This window comes from Pseudophryne corroboree, chromosome 3, assembly GCF_028390025.1.
Source record: "Pseudophryne corroboree isolate aPseCor3 chromosome 3, aPseCor3.hap2, whole genome shotgun sequence".
Classification (NCBI taxonomy): domain Eukaryota; kingdom Metazoa; phylum Chordata; class Amphibia; order Anura; family Myobatrachidae; genus Pseudophryne; species Pseudophryne corroboree.
The window spans coordinates 106,014,417-106,032,038 of record NC_086446.1 but is presented as its reverse complement, the minus strand read 5'-3'; the positions used below and the strand labels follow the sequence as shown (position 1 = coordinate 106,032,038).

General features: G+C 44.8%; 1 protein-coding gene across 1 annotated transcript in view; it reads right to left on the bottom strand.

Annotated features, from left to right (window-relative positions):
- Window positions 1–17,622, bottom strand: part of TCIRG1 (T cell immune regulator 1, ATPase H+ transporting V0 subunit a3) — a 57,759-nt gene that overhangs the window by 6,427 nt on the left and 33,710 nt on the right. The window contains exons 10-18 of the mRNA XM_063958377.1: window positions 16,693–16,843; window positions 16,440–16,579; window positions 16,184–16,341; window positions 16,019–16,112; window positions 14,133–14,251; window positions 7,555–7,768; window positions 3,919–4,044; window positions 3,565–3,669; window positions 2,980–3,097 (exon numbers count right to left, since the gene is read on the bottom strand). Coding sequence (XP_063814447.1) covers window positions 2,980–3,097; window positions 3,565–3,669; window positions 3,919–4,044; window positions 7,555–7,768; window positions 14,133–14,251; window positions 16,019–16,112; window positions 16,184–16,341; window positions 16,440–16,579; window positions 16,693–16,843 — 1,225 coding nt within the window. The remainder of the gene's footprint in view (window positions 1–2,979; window positions 3,098–3,564; window positions 3,670–3,918; window positions 4,045–7,554; window positions 7,769–14,132; window positions 14,252–16,018; window positions 16,113–16,183; window positions 16,342–16,439; window positions 16,580–16,692; window positions 16,844–17,622) is intronic.

Below are 17,622 nucleotides of genomic sequence, written 5' to 3'. Positions count from 1 at the left end.
CCTGACAAAATATGGAGAGCTTGGTACCTTAACAGAAAAGGAGGTTCAGTTCATTTACAACAAAGATCCGGTGATTCCTGTATTGTATGTATTGCCGAAAATACACAAGGACCCGGTCAAACCACCAGGCAGACCGATTGTATCGGGCATTGACTCGGTAACAGCAAACCTATCAGAGTATCTGGATTTCCATCTCCAACCACTGGCATCAAAATACCCATCACACTTGAAAGACACTACAGATTTCTTACGAAATCTGGAAAGTCTGGATTGGAAAGAAGGATACATCATGGTGGCAGCGGATGTGAAGTCGCTTTATACCATCATAGATCATGAAGATGGACTAGCAGCCCTCAACCAGGCATTGGAGAACAGCACGATGCCCACAGACCTCAGAAACTTCATGAAAGACGGAGTTAGATTCATCCTGGATAACAACTATTTTTCTTTCAGCGGCACATTTTATCTACAGAAAATTGGAACAGCCATGGGCACCAGGTTCGCCCCAAGTTATGCCAACATCTTTATGGGACAGTGGGAGGAAGAAACCATATGGAACCACTGTCCCTTTGGGGCGTACCTGGTGTCCTGGAAACGATACATCGACGACGTATTCTTCGTCTGGAGAGGCGATGAGACAATTCTAAATGATTTCTGCATGTATCTAAATACAAATTCCAAACACATACAATTCTCTTTTGAAAGCAGCAAACAGGTTATGAATTTTTTGGACATCACGGTATGGGTCGATGAAAATGGTTTGAATACCAAAAACTATATCAAACCCACAGATTCAGGTGTGTTCATCAATGCAACCAGCTGTCACCATCCGAACTGGCTAGATTCGATCCCAGGGGGCCAGTTCAGACGTGTGAGACGGAATTGCAATAAACAGAGGGTATTTGAAGAACAAGCACAAGGGCTGTATAACAAATTTGAGTCATCAGGATACAACAAAGAAAAAATAACCAGCTCTCTAACAAAGGTATCTGACATTGACAGAAAAGACCTCTTTATGAATGAAGAAAAGAAGACTGACATGAAGAATTTCGAGTGGTCATTCGTTACATCATTCAGCAGCCAGTATAAATATTTGGAAAATTCACTCAAGAGGCACTGGAAAATTTTAAAGAAAGATCCAATCATAGGAGACCTTTTGCCAAACAGACCAAAATGCATCTACAAGAAAGCTCCAAACATCAAATCAAGTCTGGTTAAGAGCGCCCAACCACCAGCAAAAAGGATGAACACTGTGAAGTCAAAGGGCTTTTTTAGATGCGGCAGCTGCTTGGGATGTAGAGGTATCAAAGGCTCAGGCAGTAAAATCACGGAAGTGACCATAAATAAAAAACAATTTAAGATATTGGACTTTATAACATGTAACACCAGCAGTGTGGTTTATGCCATTGAGTGTGGGTGTGGTTTGTGGTATGTGGGGAGAACCTCCCGACCCCTCAAAACTAGGCTGGGAGAACATCTTAGGAATATTAAGAAATCCCTGACCACCCACGCCCTGTCAGAACATTTCCGCGTGTCCCATCAAAGCAATTGCAATGGAATTAGACAATTCTGCGGCTTAAAGCATATAAAAGGAGATTGGAGACACAAAGATATAGCGACCCAGCTGGCAAAAGCCGAGATGAGAGCAATATATGAGCTAGGGACGTTGAAACCTGATGGTCTGAACAGCGACTTCGAAATTAAGTGGTTTCTATAAGAATGATTTACAACATCAGGGAGTGTCCTCAAGGCCCCTAACCCTTTTTTTCCCCTCTATTCCCCCCATTTGGACATCCAGTCCTACCCATATCTATTCTCATTAAAAAATTACCTGCATAATTAATATCAACAAAAAAATAGAATTTCTAGTCATAAGTCTCGTAAAATAATCTTTTATTGTTCCCCTTTTTATTGTTTTTATTTGATTGGGATCATTACTACCTGTAGAGTAGATGATGTATTGTAATTTTAACGATTAACACTATGACACAATTTCACTCTATTGTACATATTATTTACATTTTAATACAGGATTTGCGCCGATGTCCGTAACCGGAAGTGACGCGACGCCTCTTAAGAAAGAGGTAAAGAGACTCTTTTGCCCACACTTCCCACTCTCTCTTTCCACACTCTAAATGGATATGACTTTATGCCATCCGATGGTTAGAAGCTACCTGAACTGAAGGAAATCTAATTAAACATATAAACAATGAACAGCGTTGACGTCCGTCACCGGAAGTGACGTGACGCCACTACCCGATCACATCCAGTGAAGGAAACCCAGTTGTCATAGAAACAAACGTCAACAGGAAATGAGAGGTGGAGCCACACAACATGGGACAGAGTGGAACAATCATCAAGATAGGGTCCAGCTGCGGCCGCCGAAAGGTGATTGGCCACAGGACTTTTAAATAGATCTTTTTTTCAGCAGCATACTAAATCACCTTACACCTTGAAAAAGACCTCTGTATGAGGTTGAAACGCGTTGGTGGAGACAGGACAGTGAGCTGAGGAGTGCCGGAGGACTGACCAGTGCAGTACAGCGAGGTATAGGGGATTCCCGGGTTCCCCTGTCCCACTAAAAACCCGCAAGCTGTTTTTGAACTGCTTATGCAGTTCAAATCATTCTGGTAATTCTCCATTTCTCCTCTTAATCCAGTCCAGGCCATTGAGCCATTTTTAACCATTGCTGCTATTTTTATGCCAAATATGGAATGTTTTTAACCTGTGTATATTGTTACTGTATCGTTATTTGTTATATGGATGAGTAAAATTGTACGTCACTATATACGATATTCTCTTTTATATGCCATCCACATGAGCCCAAACACTTCTGGGAGCCCAGTGTGACGGTGATCTTATCAAGAAGCGCAGGATAAGTCCCCTTCAAATATTTCTTTTTTTGCATATCTATATAATGTTTTGGTTTTTTTACAGAAAGAGAATGTGGGTAGAATGTAAAAGTGAAAAGATATTTACGTGCATGAGCCAGACTTAGCGCCCACAGCCGTAGATAGGATGCAGTGTTGGAGATGCAGCCCAGGCAGTACTCAATGGTATGAATCATCTGGTGCATGAAAACCTCGCTTACATCAAACTATACACAGGGGGAGGAAACAGTTCTGTTATTAGTATAAGGTCAGCCCTTGTGTGCAAGGATCTGTTCAAGCAGTTTGTATATTAGGTATATACTGTATTAGGAGGAGCTGATCTTACCTAGGGAAAGTTTGCCCTCAATAATGCAAATATTCCAACACGTAACACTATAATGAATGATGTGACAAATAGCAAGACCTTTATCTGACATACAAACTTAGGTGTTTATTTACTAAGCCTAGTATAGAGATAACGTGAACAGAGAAAGTGCCAGCCAATCAGCTCCTAACTGCCATTTTTCAAACCCAGTCTGTGACATGGCAGTTAGACGCTGATTGTCTGGTGCATTATCTCTGTCTACTTTATCTCCATCCAAGGCTTAGTAAATAGATCCCTTAGAATACTGAGCGCACAGGAGATGCTTCAGGACAGAGGCAAAACAAGCCGCATGCCACATGTAAAGATTACCTCTTTGCTGCCATGTTGCCCTGTCTCCTTCTGTCCCGAGTCTTGTATGGAACCCAGATCCTCTTCCACCAGTAGGCTACTCCTGTCCTCTTCATTCACTAAATCCTGAAAGAAATGTCACCATCAAATGGACTCCACATTGAACAAATAGGATTCCATTATGAACGCCGGCCGAAACTATCATCTGCATCTTTGACCTTTGTAACAGACCGCTACATTAAAATGTCACCATTGCTCGGGTTTATGAAGTAATAATATATGAACCAGGTAGACACATTCCTCATTGTTTTATTCAACATATCCACAAACTTTTATTTTTAATTAATAGCTGGTCAACAATATCTCATGTCATACCTGCCCGTTAGGCTGCTGGCTTCCTTTCTTCCTGCGATGCTGAAGGTAGAGACAGATGGGGTCTCCCAGCAGCAGAACTGGGACACAAACCACAGCTACAACCACCAGAGCCATCTGGACGACTTGCTACAAAATAACACAAAGACTTTATACCACATTGTTTGAAAACCGAAGCTAGAGTATGATCACGCATTAAATAAGTTATCATCGTTATCTTTCAGTTCCTGTATTCTAATGCTAGAGGTGCAGGCCAGGTTTACTAGTGCTTCCTGTTTATAAAATGAAGGAACTTTGAATGCTTCACAGCACAAGCCTGTCCACTTAGCCAAGGAAATAATGCAAGGGAAAAGGGTTTGAATCCATCAGTCTTTTCAAGGAACTCAGAAGACGAAGGAAGGCACTGCTTAGCACCATGGAACTAAGGGATCAGCAGATATTAGTGGCAAAGGAAGACAGCTGAAAGTAAAATGTTAAGTCGATCTTAAATCCAGGTTTCCGAAAGTTGACGGAGAATGTACTGGTAATAATGGTAGCTACAGAAAAGTGGTACAATTTTAAGAGGTGAACAAATGCTCACATTGTAGGATATAAGGTGCCTGAATGTAGGAACAGAAAGGCTAATAAGAAGGAAGGAGGAAGGGGGAACTACTAGACATGAATACATTTGTACATACAGTACAGCAGGACGTTCAACTTGCAGACCACTGTGGCTTGTGTTAAAAAACTGGGTCACCTACACAAGATGGGACAGATACATCCTGCTGTACTGTATGCACAAGTCTTTTTGCAGTTTTAGAGGTGTTACTTGAAATCTTAAAATTAAAAGCAGCGGAGTCAGTACGTGTCCAGATGTTATCCACCCATCAGTATTACAAGGGAGAGTAGTGCCTGCAGCACCATTAATCACACGGTTAAGAAAGTCATAGGTGGCTAGAGAACAGGAAGATGCATTACCTCCAGAACAAATCTGACATGGTTACAGAACTACTGGATGTGAGATCCAGTCCAGATAATTTGGGGTATTCAAGTCTGAGCGGCAGCAGGCATGATTACAGGCACCTGTCAGTTTGTGTAAAGAAAAGTTTCAGTCACAAGAGACGGGGCGCCTGATGGTGGATTAGTCGCCCAAGTGATAGGCCAGGGGTTGGCTAGTGTTAGGAGTCCTGGATCTGCTGTTTGTGTGACTTTCTGTGACCTGTGCTATAACCTGTGACTTGCCTGTACCAGCTGACATTGTGCTAAGGTCTGCCTGTCTTGGACCTGTCATTTGGAACTTTTACATTGTGTATGTGACCCTTGTTATGGTGGATATTTGCCTGTATGCAGAGATTTACACCTTTATTTCACTGCCCCTAAACATATGCTCTAGCACAAACACTTACTGAGTATGCACTGCTCTGAATAACCCACAATCACGCCTACACAGCCATGGCATGCCCTCGCTCAACTTAGTCTTCATGCAAATGCCCGGTTGCCGTGCCCATTCAGCCACCGGTCAAGTTGCACAGGATGCGGACTCACCCGCAGATGTGGAGCCTCTGCTACATAACACGCGCAGTGCAAGAAAGATCTGCTTACAAAACGGATTTGCACACAGCTCTACCCGTGAGATAGAACAGAGTAACTGGAGATCTATGAAGAACTACTATTAACTATTTAGAGTCCAACAGATGTTATGATTCAACTTGTATTGTCAAATACACAGAAAGTGCCTGAAGAGCACGGCACTAGACTCTCATAAGGGGAGCACTCAAACTGATCTTTGTTATATTGAGAACAAGGGTCTGTTCAGAGAGAATTATGGAAACGTAACTTTTAATGTTGAATCATAAAAGTGAGATAGGGATACTCACAAGAATTTAAAAGGCGAAATATTTGACACACAACATTAACACACAATGTAAAAGAATCACAGGTTCCAACAATTTGTAATATAATAATGCTCTATCACAGGTACGACTGTGCACCTTATTTTTAGTATAATAATGTTATATCACAAGCATGACTGTGCACCTTATATATTAGATATTTAATATGGAAAAAGAGCAGGCATGGCTTTGAGAAACTGATAGAAAGTGATAGAGCATTATTATATTACTAATTTTTGGAACCTGTGATTCTTTTAAATTGTGTGTTAATGTTGTGTGTCAAATATTTCGCCTTTTAAATTTTTGAGTATTCCTATCTCCCTTTTATGATTGAACATTAAAAGTTAAGTTTGACTAATTCTCTCTGAACAGACCCTTGTTCTCAATATAACAAAGATCAGTTTGAGTGCTCCCCCTATGAGAGTCTAGTGCCGTGCTCTTCAGGCACTGTGTATTTGTCTATGGTTTTCACTCTCAGGTAGCACCCCCTAACATCCTTACATATTCCGGAACACATCTAGAATTTCCAGATACAAGAATGTTAGAGATGAATATGTGCTACTGATCAAGACACACTGATTTAATATTTTGAGCTTGTGCGGCTGGCAAACCTGTAGCTTCCAACTTGTATTGTTTCAGACCAGTCTGGTGGATTTCATTAAAGTGTAACTAAGGACAGGAGAGAGTGATGCAGTGAATGGTGGTGCAAGGGCTGGTGACCAACAGGGGAACCTGAGGGATCAGGCCAGGGAGCCGATTTGTATTACTCATTAATGCATGTCAGATGATACAACAGTTCGAGGCAATATATTATGATGGGATAAAACCATAGCGACCTCAAGAAAAAAGATCTGTTACGGTATGTGCTGAAAACCACCTCCAGACTTGTAGTTACTGTCATGAAGCAATACAACAGTAAAATGATACATTGCTTTACTTGAAATTAGGTGCAGCCCTGAGATGACTAGAGGTATGCCAGCAGAACGGAATTTGGGGCTGGGGGTTGATGTTTGCAGCATGCAGTATACTCAATAATAGACTATTAATACATTTGTATACAGTATGTGGCCCAGTGATAGATTTCAGCATTGTTTGGTTCTCTCATTTTACTCACAATTAGGACATACAGTACGGGGATAGTTTTGCTGTCATGATATAAATTTTACATGATTTCTGCAGAATTATTATAGCTCGCTGCTTCTATACTCTATACAATATGGGTATAACGGAATGCCTTAGCTTATTAAGCAGAAGAAAAACAGTGGCACCAGTCTATGAGAATAATTATAGGATACATATAAAAGCTGCGTCTCCAGCCAGTTTAAAAAACACAAAAACAAAAGAACTTATCCTGATCTGCAAGTCATTAACTTTCCAGCCGCCTATTCAATGAGTAATACAGCATCGGTCGGTATCTGTGTCATTGGCAAACCAAAGCAAGTCCCAGTTAGCAACTCGTCAGAGGACCTAGGCAGCGACCCAAGGACAGACAGATGCAGAACTGCTAGAACCTTGTTCAGTCCTATGCAACCAGTACTAGGATTACCGGTTGTGTGGTCACTGAATGAGAATCTGTCATGGCGGAGCTCCTCTGGGGTCTAGGGCACAATCTATGCCACTGACAATCTGAATTACATGCCACGCCTATCTGCCTTTATCTACTTCACACACACATCCATAATTTACTAAGATGTTGTAATGCATCGCTGAGAAAACAAGACGGGATTTATTGTACTAAAGTCCTTGTAATGGTTTGGCCTGCGCTTACCTGTCCTTGGTAGAGTTCTCTGTTGCTCTCATTCTTGGTGAACAGGAACATGTCTATAAAATGAATGAGAAGGCTTGGGGCCGTCCGAGCATCTCTTACATCGAACGCAAACCACTTGTAGAAAACCATGAATACCAGGTACCCAAAGAGGCAGAGGAGGAACAGGAGCTCCGGGATGGACACCACCAGAATGCGGTATTTCTGTTTGAAGTGACTGCGAGAGATGAATATAAAAACACTACATTAGTTTGCGCTGCAGAGGAGCGTACTGAAATACTAGAGGGGAATCTAAATAAGGACTTCAAAGTAAGTATTTTATGGTTTAAGTTCTTGATGAACATAGGATAATGCCATGTTTGCAATTTACTTTGTTTTGCTTAGTAATGAGCAGGGGGCAGCACTGCTATGTTTTAATGCCTGTTGTGCTTTTATCCACATTTTAACATCGTAATTAGTTACCCTTCCAGGAGCAGATTGTAGGCTTCCCTCTCACATTACACTTTGGGGTCCTGACTATGGTAGACGGCTGACCTGAGATAGGCCACAGCACATAGGAATGTGTCAGCCCTGCAGAATTTAGGGCGTAATTAAGAGTTGATCGCAGCAGCAAATTTGTTAGCAGTTGGGCAAAACCATGTGCACTGCAGGGAGGGGGGGGGGGGGGGGGGCAGATGTAACATGTGCAGAGAGAGTTAGATTTGGGTGGGGTGTGTTCAAACTGAAATCTAAATTGCTGTGTAAAAATAAAGCAGTCAGTATTTACCCTGCACAGAAATAAAATAACCCACCCTAATCTAACTCTCTCTATGCAAATGTTATTTCTCTATCGTCCTAGTGGATGCTGGGGTTCCTGAAAGGACCATGGGGAATAGCGGCTCCGCAGGAGACAGGGCACAAAAAGTAAAGCTTTAGGATCAGGTGGTGTGCACTGGCTCCTCCCCCTATGACCCTCCTCCAAGCCAGTTAGATTTTTGTGCCCGGCCGAGAAGGGTGCAATCTAGGTGGCTCTCCTAAAGAGCTGCTTAGGAAAGTTTAGCTTAGGTTTTTTATTTTACAGTGAGTCCTGCTGGCAACAGGATCACTGCAACGAGGGACTTAGGGGAGAAGAAGTGAACTCACCTGCGTGCAGGATGGATTGGCTTCTTGGCTACTGGACATCAGCTCCAGAGGGACGATCACAGGTACAGCCTGGATGGTCACCGGAGCCTTGCCGCCGGCCCCCTTGCAGATGCTGAAGTAAGAAGAGGTCCAGAATCGGCGGCAGAAGACTCCTCAGTCTTCTAAAGGTAGCGCACAGCACTGCAGCTGTGCGCCATTTTCCTCTCAGCACACTTCACACGGCAGTCACTGAGGGTGCAGGGCGCTGGGAGGGGGGCGCCCTGGGAGGCAAATGAATACCTATTTTGGCTAAAAATACCTCACATATAGCCTCCGGAGGCTATATGGAGATATTTAACCCCTGCCAGAATCCGTTGAGAGCGGGAGACGAGGCCGCCGAAAAAGGGGCGGGGCCTATCTCCTCAGCACACAGCGCCATTTTCCCTCACAGAAAGGCTGGAGGGAAGGCTCCCAGGCTCTCCCCTGCACTGCACTACAGAAACAGGGTTAAAACAGAGAGGGGGGGCACTAATTTGGCGATATGCTTATATATATATTAAGATGCTATAAGGGAAAACACTTATATAAGGTTGTCCCTATATAATTATAGCGTTTTTGGTGTGTGCTGGCAAACTCTCCCTCTGTCTCTCCAAAGGGCTAGTGGGTCCTGTCCTCTATCAGAGCATTCCCTGTGTGTGTGCTGTGTGTCGGTACGTGTGTGTCGACAGGTAGGAGGACGATGTTGGTGAGGAGGCGGAGCAATTGCCTGTAATGGTGATGTCACTCTCTAGGGAGTCGACACCGGAATGGATGGCTTATTTAGGAAATTACGTGATAATGTCAACACGCTGCAAGGTCGGTTGACGACATGAGACGGCCGACAAACAATTAGTACGGTCCAGACGTCTCAAAAACACCGTCAAGGGTTTTAAAACGCCCGTTTACTTTAGTCGGTCGACACAGACACAGACAGGGACACTGAATCCAGTGTCGACGGTGAATAAACAAACGTATTCCTTATTAGGGCCACACGTTAAAGGCAATGAAGGAGGTGTTACGTATTTCTGATACTACAAGTACCACAAAAGAGGGTATTATGTGGGATGTGAAAAAACTACCATAGTTTTTCCTGAATCAGATAAATTAAATAAAGTGTGTGATGATGCGTGGGTTCCCCCCGATAGAAAATTATGGGCGGTATACCCTTTCCCGCCAGAAGTTAGGGCGCGTTGGGAAACACCCTTTAAGGTGGATAAGGCGCTCACACGCTTATCGAAACAAGTGGCGGTACCGTCTATAGATAGGGCCGTCCTCAAGGACCAGCTGACAAGGCTGGAAAATATAATAAAAAGTATATACACACATACTGGTGTTATACTGCGGCCAGCGATCGCCTCAGCCTGGATGTGCAGAGCTAGGGTGGCTTGGTCGGATTCCCTGACTAAAAATATTGATACCCTTGACAGGGACAGTATTTTATTGACTATAGAGCATTTCTATATATGCGAGATGCACAGAGGGATATTTGCACTCTGGCATCATGAATAAACGCGATGTCCATAACTGCCAGAAGATGTTATGGACACGACAGTGGTCAGGTGATGCAGATTCCAAACGGCACAGTATGGCCGTATACAGGAAGAGGACTTGTTTGGGGTCGGTCCATCGGACCTGGTGGTCACGGCAACTGCTGGAAAATCCACCGTTTTTTACCCTAAGTCACATCTCTGCAGAAAAAGACACCGTCTTTTCAGCCTCAGTCCTCTCGTCCCTATAAGATCATATCTGCCCAGGGATAGAGGAAAGGGAAGAAGACTGCAGCAGGCAGCCCATTCCCAGGAACAGAAGCGTTCCACCGCGTCTGACAAGTTCTCAGCATGGCGCTGAGACCGTACAGGACCCCTGGATCCTACAAGTAGTATCCCGGGGGTACAGATGGGAATGTCGAGACGTTTCCCCTTCGCAGGCTCCTGAAGTCTGCTTTACCAAGTCTCCCTCCGACAAGGAGGTAGTATGGGAAAAAATTCACAAGCTGTATTCCCAGCAGGTGATAATTAAATTACCCCTCCTACTACAGAAAAGGGGTATTATTCCACACTATATTGTGGTACTGAAGCCAGAAGGCTAGGTGAGACTTATTCTAAAAATTTGTTTTTGAACACTTACAAAGGTTCAAATTAAGATGAAGTCACTCAGAGCAGTGATAACGAACCAGGAATAAGGGGACTATATAGTGTCCCGGGACATCAGGGATGCTTACCTCTATGTCCCAAATTTGCCCTTCTCACTAAGGGTACCTCAGGTTCGTGGTGCAGAACTGTCACTATCAGTTTCAGACGCTGCCGTTTGGATTGTCCACGGCACCCTGGGGTCTTTACCAAGGTAATGGCCGAATTGATGATTCTTCTTCGAAGAAAAGGCGTCTTAATTATCCCTTACTTGGACGATCTCCTGATAGGGGCATAGTCCAGGGAACAGTTGGAGGTCGGAGTAGCACTATCTCGGATACTGCTACAATCAGCACGGGTGGATTCTAAATATTCCAAAATCGCAGCTGATCCCGACGACACGTCTGCTGTGCCTAGGGATGATTCTGGACACAGTCCAGAAAAAGGTGTTTCTCCCGGAAGAGAAAGCCAGGGAGTTATCCGAGCAAGTCAGGAACCTCCTAAAAACAGTGCATGATTGCACAAGGGTCCTGGTAAAAATGGTGGCTTCCTACGAAGCAATTCCATTCGGCAGATTTCACGTAAGAACTTTTCAGTGGGATCTGCTGGACAAATGGTCCGGATCGCATCTTCAGATGCATCAGCGGATAACCCAATATCCAAGGACAAGGGTGTCTCTCCTGTGGTGGTTATAGAGTGCTCATCTTCTAGAGGGCAGCAGATTCGGCATTCAGGATTGGATGCTGGTAACCACGGAGCCCAGCCTGAGAGGCTGGGGAGCAGTCACACAAGGAAAAAATTTCCAGGGAGTGTGATCAAGTATGGAGACTTTTCTCCACATAAATATACTGGAGCTAAGGGTAAATTTATAATGCTCTAAGCTTAGCAAGACCTCTGCTTCAAGGTCAGCCGGTATTGATCCAGTGGGAAAAACATCACGGCAGTCGCCCACGTAAACAGACAGGGCGACACAAGAAGCAGGAGGGCAATGGCAGAAACTGCAAGGACTTTTCGCTGGGCGGAAAATCATGTGATAACACTGTCAGCAGTTTTTCATCCCGGGAATGGAAACTGGGAAGCAGACTTCCTCAGCACGACCTCCACCCGGGAGAGTGGAAACTTCATTGAGAAGTTTTTTCCACATGATTGTAAACCGTTGGGAAATACCAAAGGTGGACATGATGGCGTCCCGTCTGAACAAAAAACGGGACAGGTATTGCGCCAGGTCAAGAGACCCTCAGGCAATAGATGTGGACGTTCTGGTAACACCGTGGGTGTACCAGTCGGTGTATGTGTTCCCTCCTCTGCTTCTCATACCTAAGGTGCTGAGAATTATAAGACGTAGAGGAGTAAGAACTATACTCATGGCTCCGGATTGGCCAAGAAGGACTTGGTACCCGGAACTTCAAGAGATGCTTACAGAGGTCTTATGGCCTCTGCCGCTAAGAAGGGACTTGCTTCAGCAAGTACCATGTCTGTTCCAAGACTTACCGCAGCTGCGTTTGTCGGCATGGCGATGGAAAGCCGGATCCTAAGGGAAAAAAGGCATTCCGGAAGAGGTCATTCCTACCCTGGTCAAAGCCAGAAAGGAGGTGACCGCACAACATTATCACCACGTGTGGCGAAAATATGTTGCGTGGTGTGAGGCCAGGAAGGCCCCACAAAGAAATTTCAACTCGGTCGTTTCCTGCATTTCCTGCAAACAGGAGTGTCTATGGGCCTCAAATTGGGGTCCATTAAGGTTCAAATTCGGCCCTGTAAATTTTCTTCCAGAAAGAATTGGCTTCAGTTCCTGAAGTCCAGAAGTTTGTCAAGGGAGTATTGCATATACAAACCCCTTTTTTGTGCCTCCAGTGGCACTGTGGGATCTCAACGTAGTTCTGGGATTCCTCAAATCACATTGGTTTAAAACCAGTCAAATATGTGGATTTGAAGCATCTCACATAAAAAGTGACCATGCTCTTGGCCCTGGCCTGGACCAGGCGAGTGTCAAATTGGTGGTTTTTTCTCAAAAAAGCCCATATCTGTTTGTCCATTCGGACAGGGCAGAGCTGCGGACTCGTCCCCAGTTCTCTCCCTAAGGTGGTGTCAGTGTTTCACCTGAACCAGCTTATTGTGGTGCCTTGCACCTACTAGGGACTTGGAGGACTCCAAGTTGCTAGGAGTTGTCAGGGCCCTGAAAATATGTTCCAGGACAGCTGGAGTCAGAAAATCTGACTCGCTGTTTATACTGTATGCACCCAACAAGTTGGGTGCGCCTGCTTCTAAGCAGGCGATTGCTCGTTGGATTTGTAACACAATTCAACTTGCACATTCTGAGGCAGGCCTGCCACAGTCTAAATCGGTTAAGGCCCATTCCACAAGGAAGGTGGGCTCATCTTGGGCGGCTGCCCGAGAGGTCTCGGCATTACAACTCTGCCGAGCAGCTACGTGGTCAGGGGAGAACACGTTTGTAAAATTCTACAAATTTGATATCCTGGCAAAAGAGGACCTGGAGTTCTCTCATTCGGTGCTGCAGAGTCATCCGCACTCTCCCGCCCGTTTGGGAGCTTTGGTATAATCCCCATGGTCCTTTCAGGAACCCCAGCATCCACTAGGACGATAGAGAAAATAAGAATTTACTTACCGATAATTCTATTTCTCGGAGTCCGTAGTGGATGCTGGGCGCCCATCCCAAGTGCGGATTATCTGCAATACTTGTACATAGTTACAAAAATCGGGTTATTATTGTTGTGAGCCATCTTTTCAGAGGCTCCGCTGTTATCATACTGTTAACTGGGTTTAGATCACAAGTTGTACGGTGTGATTGGTGTGGCTGGTATGAGTCTTACCCGGGATTCATAATTCCTCCCTTATTGTGTACGCTCGTCCGGGCACAGTACCTAACTGGCTTGGAGGAGGGTCATAGGGGGAGGAGCCAGTGCACACCACCTGATCCTAAAGCTTTACTTTTTGTGCCCTGTCTCCTGCGGAGCCGCTATTCCCCATGGTCCTTTCAGGAACCCCAGCATCCACTACGGACTCCGAGAAATAGAATTATCGGTAAGTAAATTCTTATTATCTGCCCCACCCCTGCAGTGCACATGGTTTTGCCCAACTGCTAACAAATTTGCTGCTGAATTACCCCCTTAGTACGGTGAAAAGGTTATACCCCAAAGTTCCAGTGCAGGGACGGTTGCTGCTGGAACTGGGAATGTCCGCTGCCTGAAGTGATGATGCAACAGGGACAGCACAACCCACAACATGACCGTCTCTGCCACGTGTAGGCGACAAGTGCTTTTTAACCCCTTTCAATGCAGTAGTGATACTCACATGAAGTTAAAGATACTAAGAAAAACTCCAGTGGTCATGTGGACCACCCCCAAAATGATCGACATTTTCATCTTAAAGGAATTTAGGAATGTGAGGCGGTTTGTTGCTAGGCTCCAGATCTGGAATAGTGGTGGAAAGAATTGTTACAAAATGTACTCACTTTACAATGAAAAATAATCATAATTCAGTATTTATATAGCGCTTTCCCCTAACAGGACCCATTCAGCTGAGGTGAGGTAGCCATATTGGGTGCGCACAGTTGTAGTGCCGCTTCTCCCCCCAAGTATTACTATGTAGATGTGTGCTGAATGACAGGGGCACTATGCTCACCATACATTATCTGCACTATCTACAACATAGCGCACCGATGTCCCAGCCCGTGTATGAATAGTCAGTGGCACTTACTGTTCAGACACCTGCACCTAACCATTTCAACAGCTGGTGTCCTTGCTCCATTCACAGCCACTGTAGTGGCTGCTGAGGCTGCCTGTTTTCCGGCCTGCATGGGAGATCTCGCAAGGCCTGAGAGTCTCATGCATGCCCAGTGGAGCCGGGCTGGGAGGATAGACATGGCGCATCAGCACCAGGCTGATGCCCTGCGACAGGGATAGCCGGAGGGGGTCGTTTTCATTCCCCCACTCCGGCATCTCAGATGTTATCAAATCTCATTGCTATTGCTTCCTGCTCGCCTCAGTAAAGAGGAGAAGCAGGAAAAGAAATACAGTCATGATCTGTGCCAGGATAATACATCTCCCCCTATGTCACATCCGTACACCACCCAACAGATATTGCTCCTCTCCAGGAGGGACAGAACGCTCTGCTCCTGGACTTCCCTCTTAATTTATGATTGCCATCACCTGTGCTGAAACCCCTTTCTTGTCCATTACCTGTTCAAAACAGGTGCCAGCAATCATACATTAAGAGAAAAGTCCAGTAGCAGAGCACTGTGTCCCTCCTGGAGAGGAGCAATAGCTGATATCTGCACCCAAGAAAAGGCATCCGACAGCATATAGAAGGGCAATAAAGTACAAGGAAAGTGATGGACAACAAAAGGTATTATATGGTGTCGCAATTAACTCTAGAGGACAGTCACTTGGTGGAGCAGGATCAATAATGAACCAGGGTACTTGGTTTGTTTCTAACTACACTAAGATTTTCCCTCCATCCAATCAAAGTGGGCGGTTCTGACAAACCCGTCCCCTTCTTTATATAGGGGCACTGTTCTTTACATGTCCTTTTCTGTGGTGGCTGGCCACACCCCCTTAAGCTCTGGTCCCGACCACAGCATTCCATGGTGGGCCTATCATGCCCTGGTACAACAATGCCACAGAGAGAGACCATTCTTAGATCGGAAACATAAAGTAACCGGAGTACCATGGTTTTAGAGAATTAGGGAGAGGAGTTTGCATAGTTCTAGGAAGAATGCCCATGTAACCCAGTGGTTCTCAACCGCGGTCCTCAGCTACCCCCAACAGTTCATTTTTTCCAGGTCTCTTCATAGGATTGCAAGTGAAATAATTAGCTCCACCTGTGGGTCTTTTAAAATATGTCAGTGAGTAATAAATACACCTGTGCACCAGCTAGGCGACCTGGAAAACATTAACTGTTGGGGGTACTTGAGGACAGAGGTTGAGAACCACTGAAGTAACCTTCCCGAACATCAAAGAATCACCCTTCCTTTTTTACCCGTCTGAAATGCAGTGTCCACCCAGCCCACTTGGGAGAAATGAAACTATAAACTCCTGAGCTAGATTTAGAACAGCCAGACTTGCTGCACCGCAAGCTATACCACGGTCTTTCCAGTGTCCCCCAATGGTTGCTTAAGGAGTTATTAATAAAAAGGATAAAAATACATAAAATGATTTGAATTGTAATGTTTCTCTCACCGGATCAATGCCGAACGGATATGCACCAGTAAATACATTGGTTATGTTGGGGTCTAGCGGTGGATATAAAATAGATTTGGGCAAGGACTCGAATCTAAAAGGTGAGAGAAATAAGAGTGTTATACTAATACAACAGACACCCTCAACCATCAACACCCCACTTACGTCCAATCCTTGTCTTTCGCCATGGCAGCAACACTCCAGCCTGAAGGGAAAATGGTGGTTGCTCGGCTGAAGCACTCATTATACACAAAGCCTGTGTATATAGAGAAAAGGCCCATCAGGAGGATAAGATAACGCCCTCCAAAGCACATGGAGAAGATCTGCGTAGACAGAAGATCGAAAAGTGACTTAAGATCTTTGAACCCAAAAGCTGCTCTCCAAGCAGACACAAGCCCCCTACCAGGTGTTAGCCTCTTACCTCATTTTCTGCATTTTTAAGCTTTGGGTTTTCCTCCCCAAGGACCAGCCAAAGGGCAAACAAAAACATGAGGAGACCATGTCCTACGTCCCCAAACATCACAGCAAAGAGGAATGGGAATGTTATGATTGTGAAGAGAGCTGAAAGTTGCAGAGAAAAAAAAAAAAGTTTCATTTCCAAAGAAAGAAAGAGGTTTAAGACAACAGGAACACAGACTAAATCAAATTAATGAAATCAAATCGTTGGTGCATACCTGGATTCACCTCCTGGTAACTGGCTACGCCATAGGAATCCACAATTCCTTGAAATCCAGAGGTGAACTTATTATTACGTATTAAGGTGGGGGGGCTGACTGAGCAGGGAATCTGCTGACAGAATGACTCGCCACCACCTCCACTGTTCACCTGGAAGGCGAGGCATACAATTATTACTTCACACCAGAATTATAAGTTCCAAGTTTACATTTTTGACGTTTTAATTAACATTTTGCCAATCGGTAGAAAACTTCTCAAAGCTTGGGCTATTCTAAAGTAGAGGATAGTGCCAACACTATACCAACACTAACAATGTTTGCAAAAGCTCTCTGGACACACAATAGGTAAAAAGGCTATTGCTCCTGTTCAGAGACTGTTGGGTGAAGTAGTTTTCAGACACCTGGGTGCAGGGCATCATTTCCAAAGATGATATCATCGACCTCAGGGGTCCACCACCACTGCTCTTCCCCAGAATGCGGTGAAGGGGGTGGTATTGGACCAGACTATCAATTCTCTCCTCTCAGGCGTCGTATTTGCTGCAGTTCCATTGTGGCTGTAGAACGTCCCATAGTCCAGCATTCCACAAGCCTTGCTGATAGAGAAAAAGGACTTTTGGTCACTTACCACTGAATCTTTTTCTCTTAAAGTAGGCTGGGGGACACTGTGTTCCCTTCCTCACACTCAGTCGTGCCAGGTTTGGTTCTCGACTGTCTTTTCCCAACTGGTTTGTGTGATTGTTGTAACAGTTTCACGAGGTTACCACTACTCCTTACTGAACCCTTTTATGGAGTTGCAGAGGGGAGGAGCTTAAAATAAGATTTTACTTACCAGTAAATCTATTTCTCGTAGTCCGTAGTGGATGCTAGGGACTCCGTAAGGACCATGGGGAATAGACGGGCTCCGCAGGAGACAGGGCACATTAAGAAAGA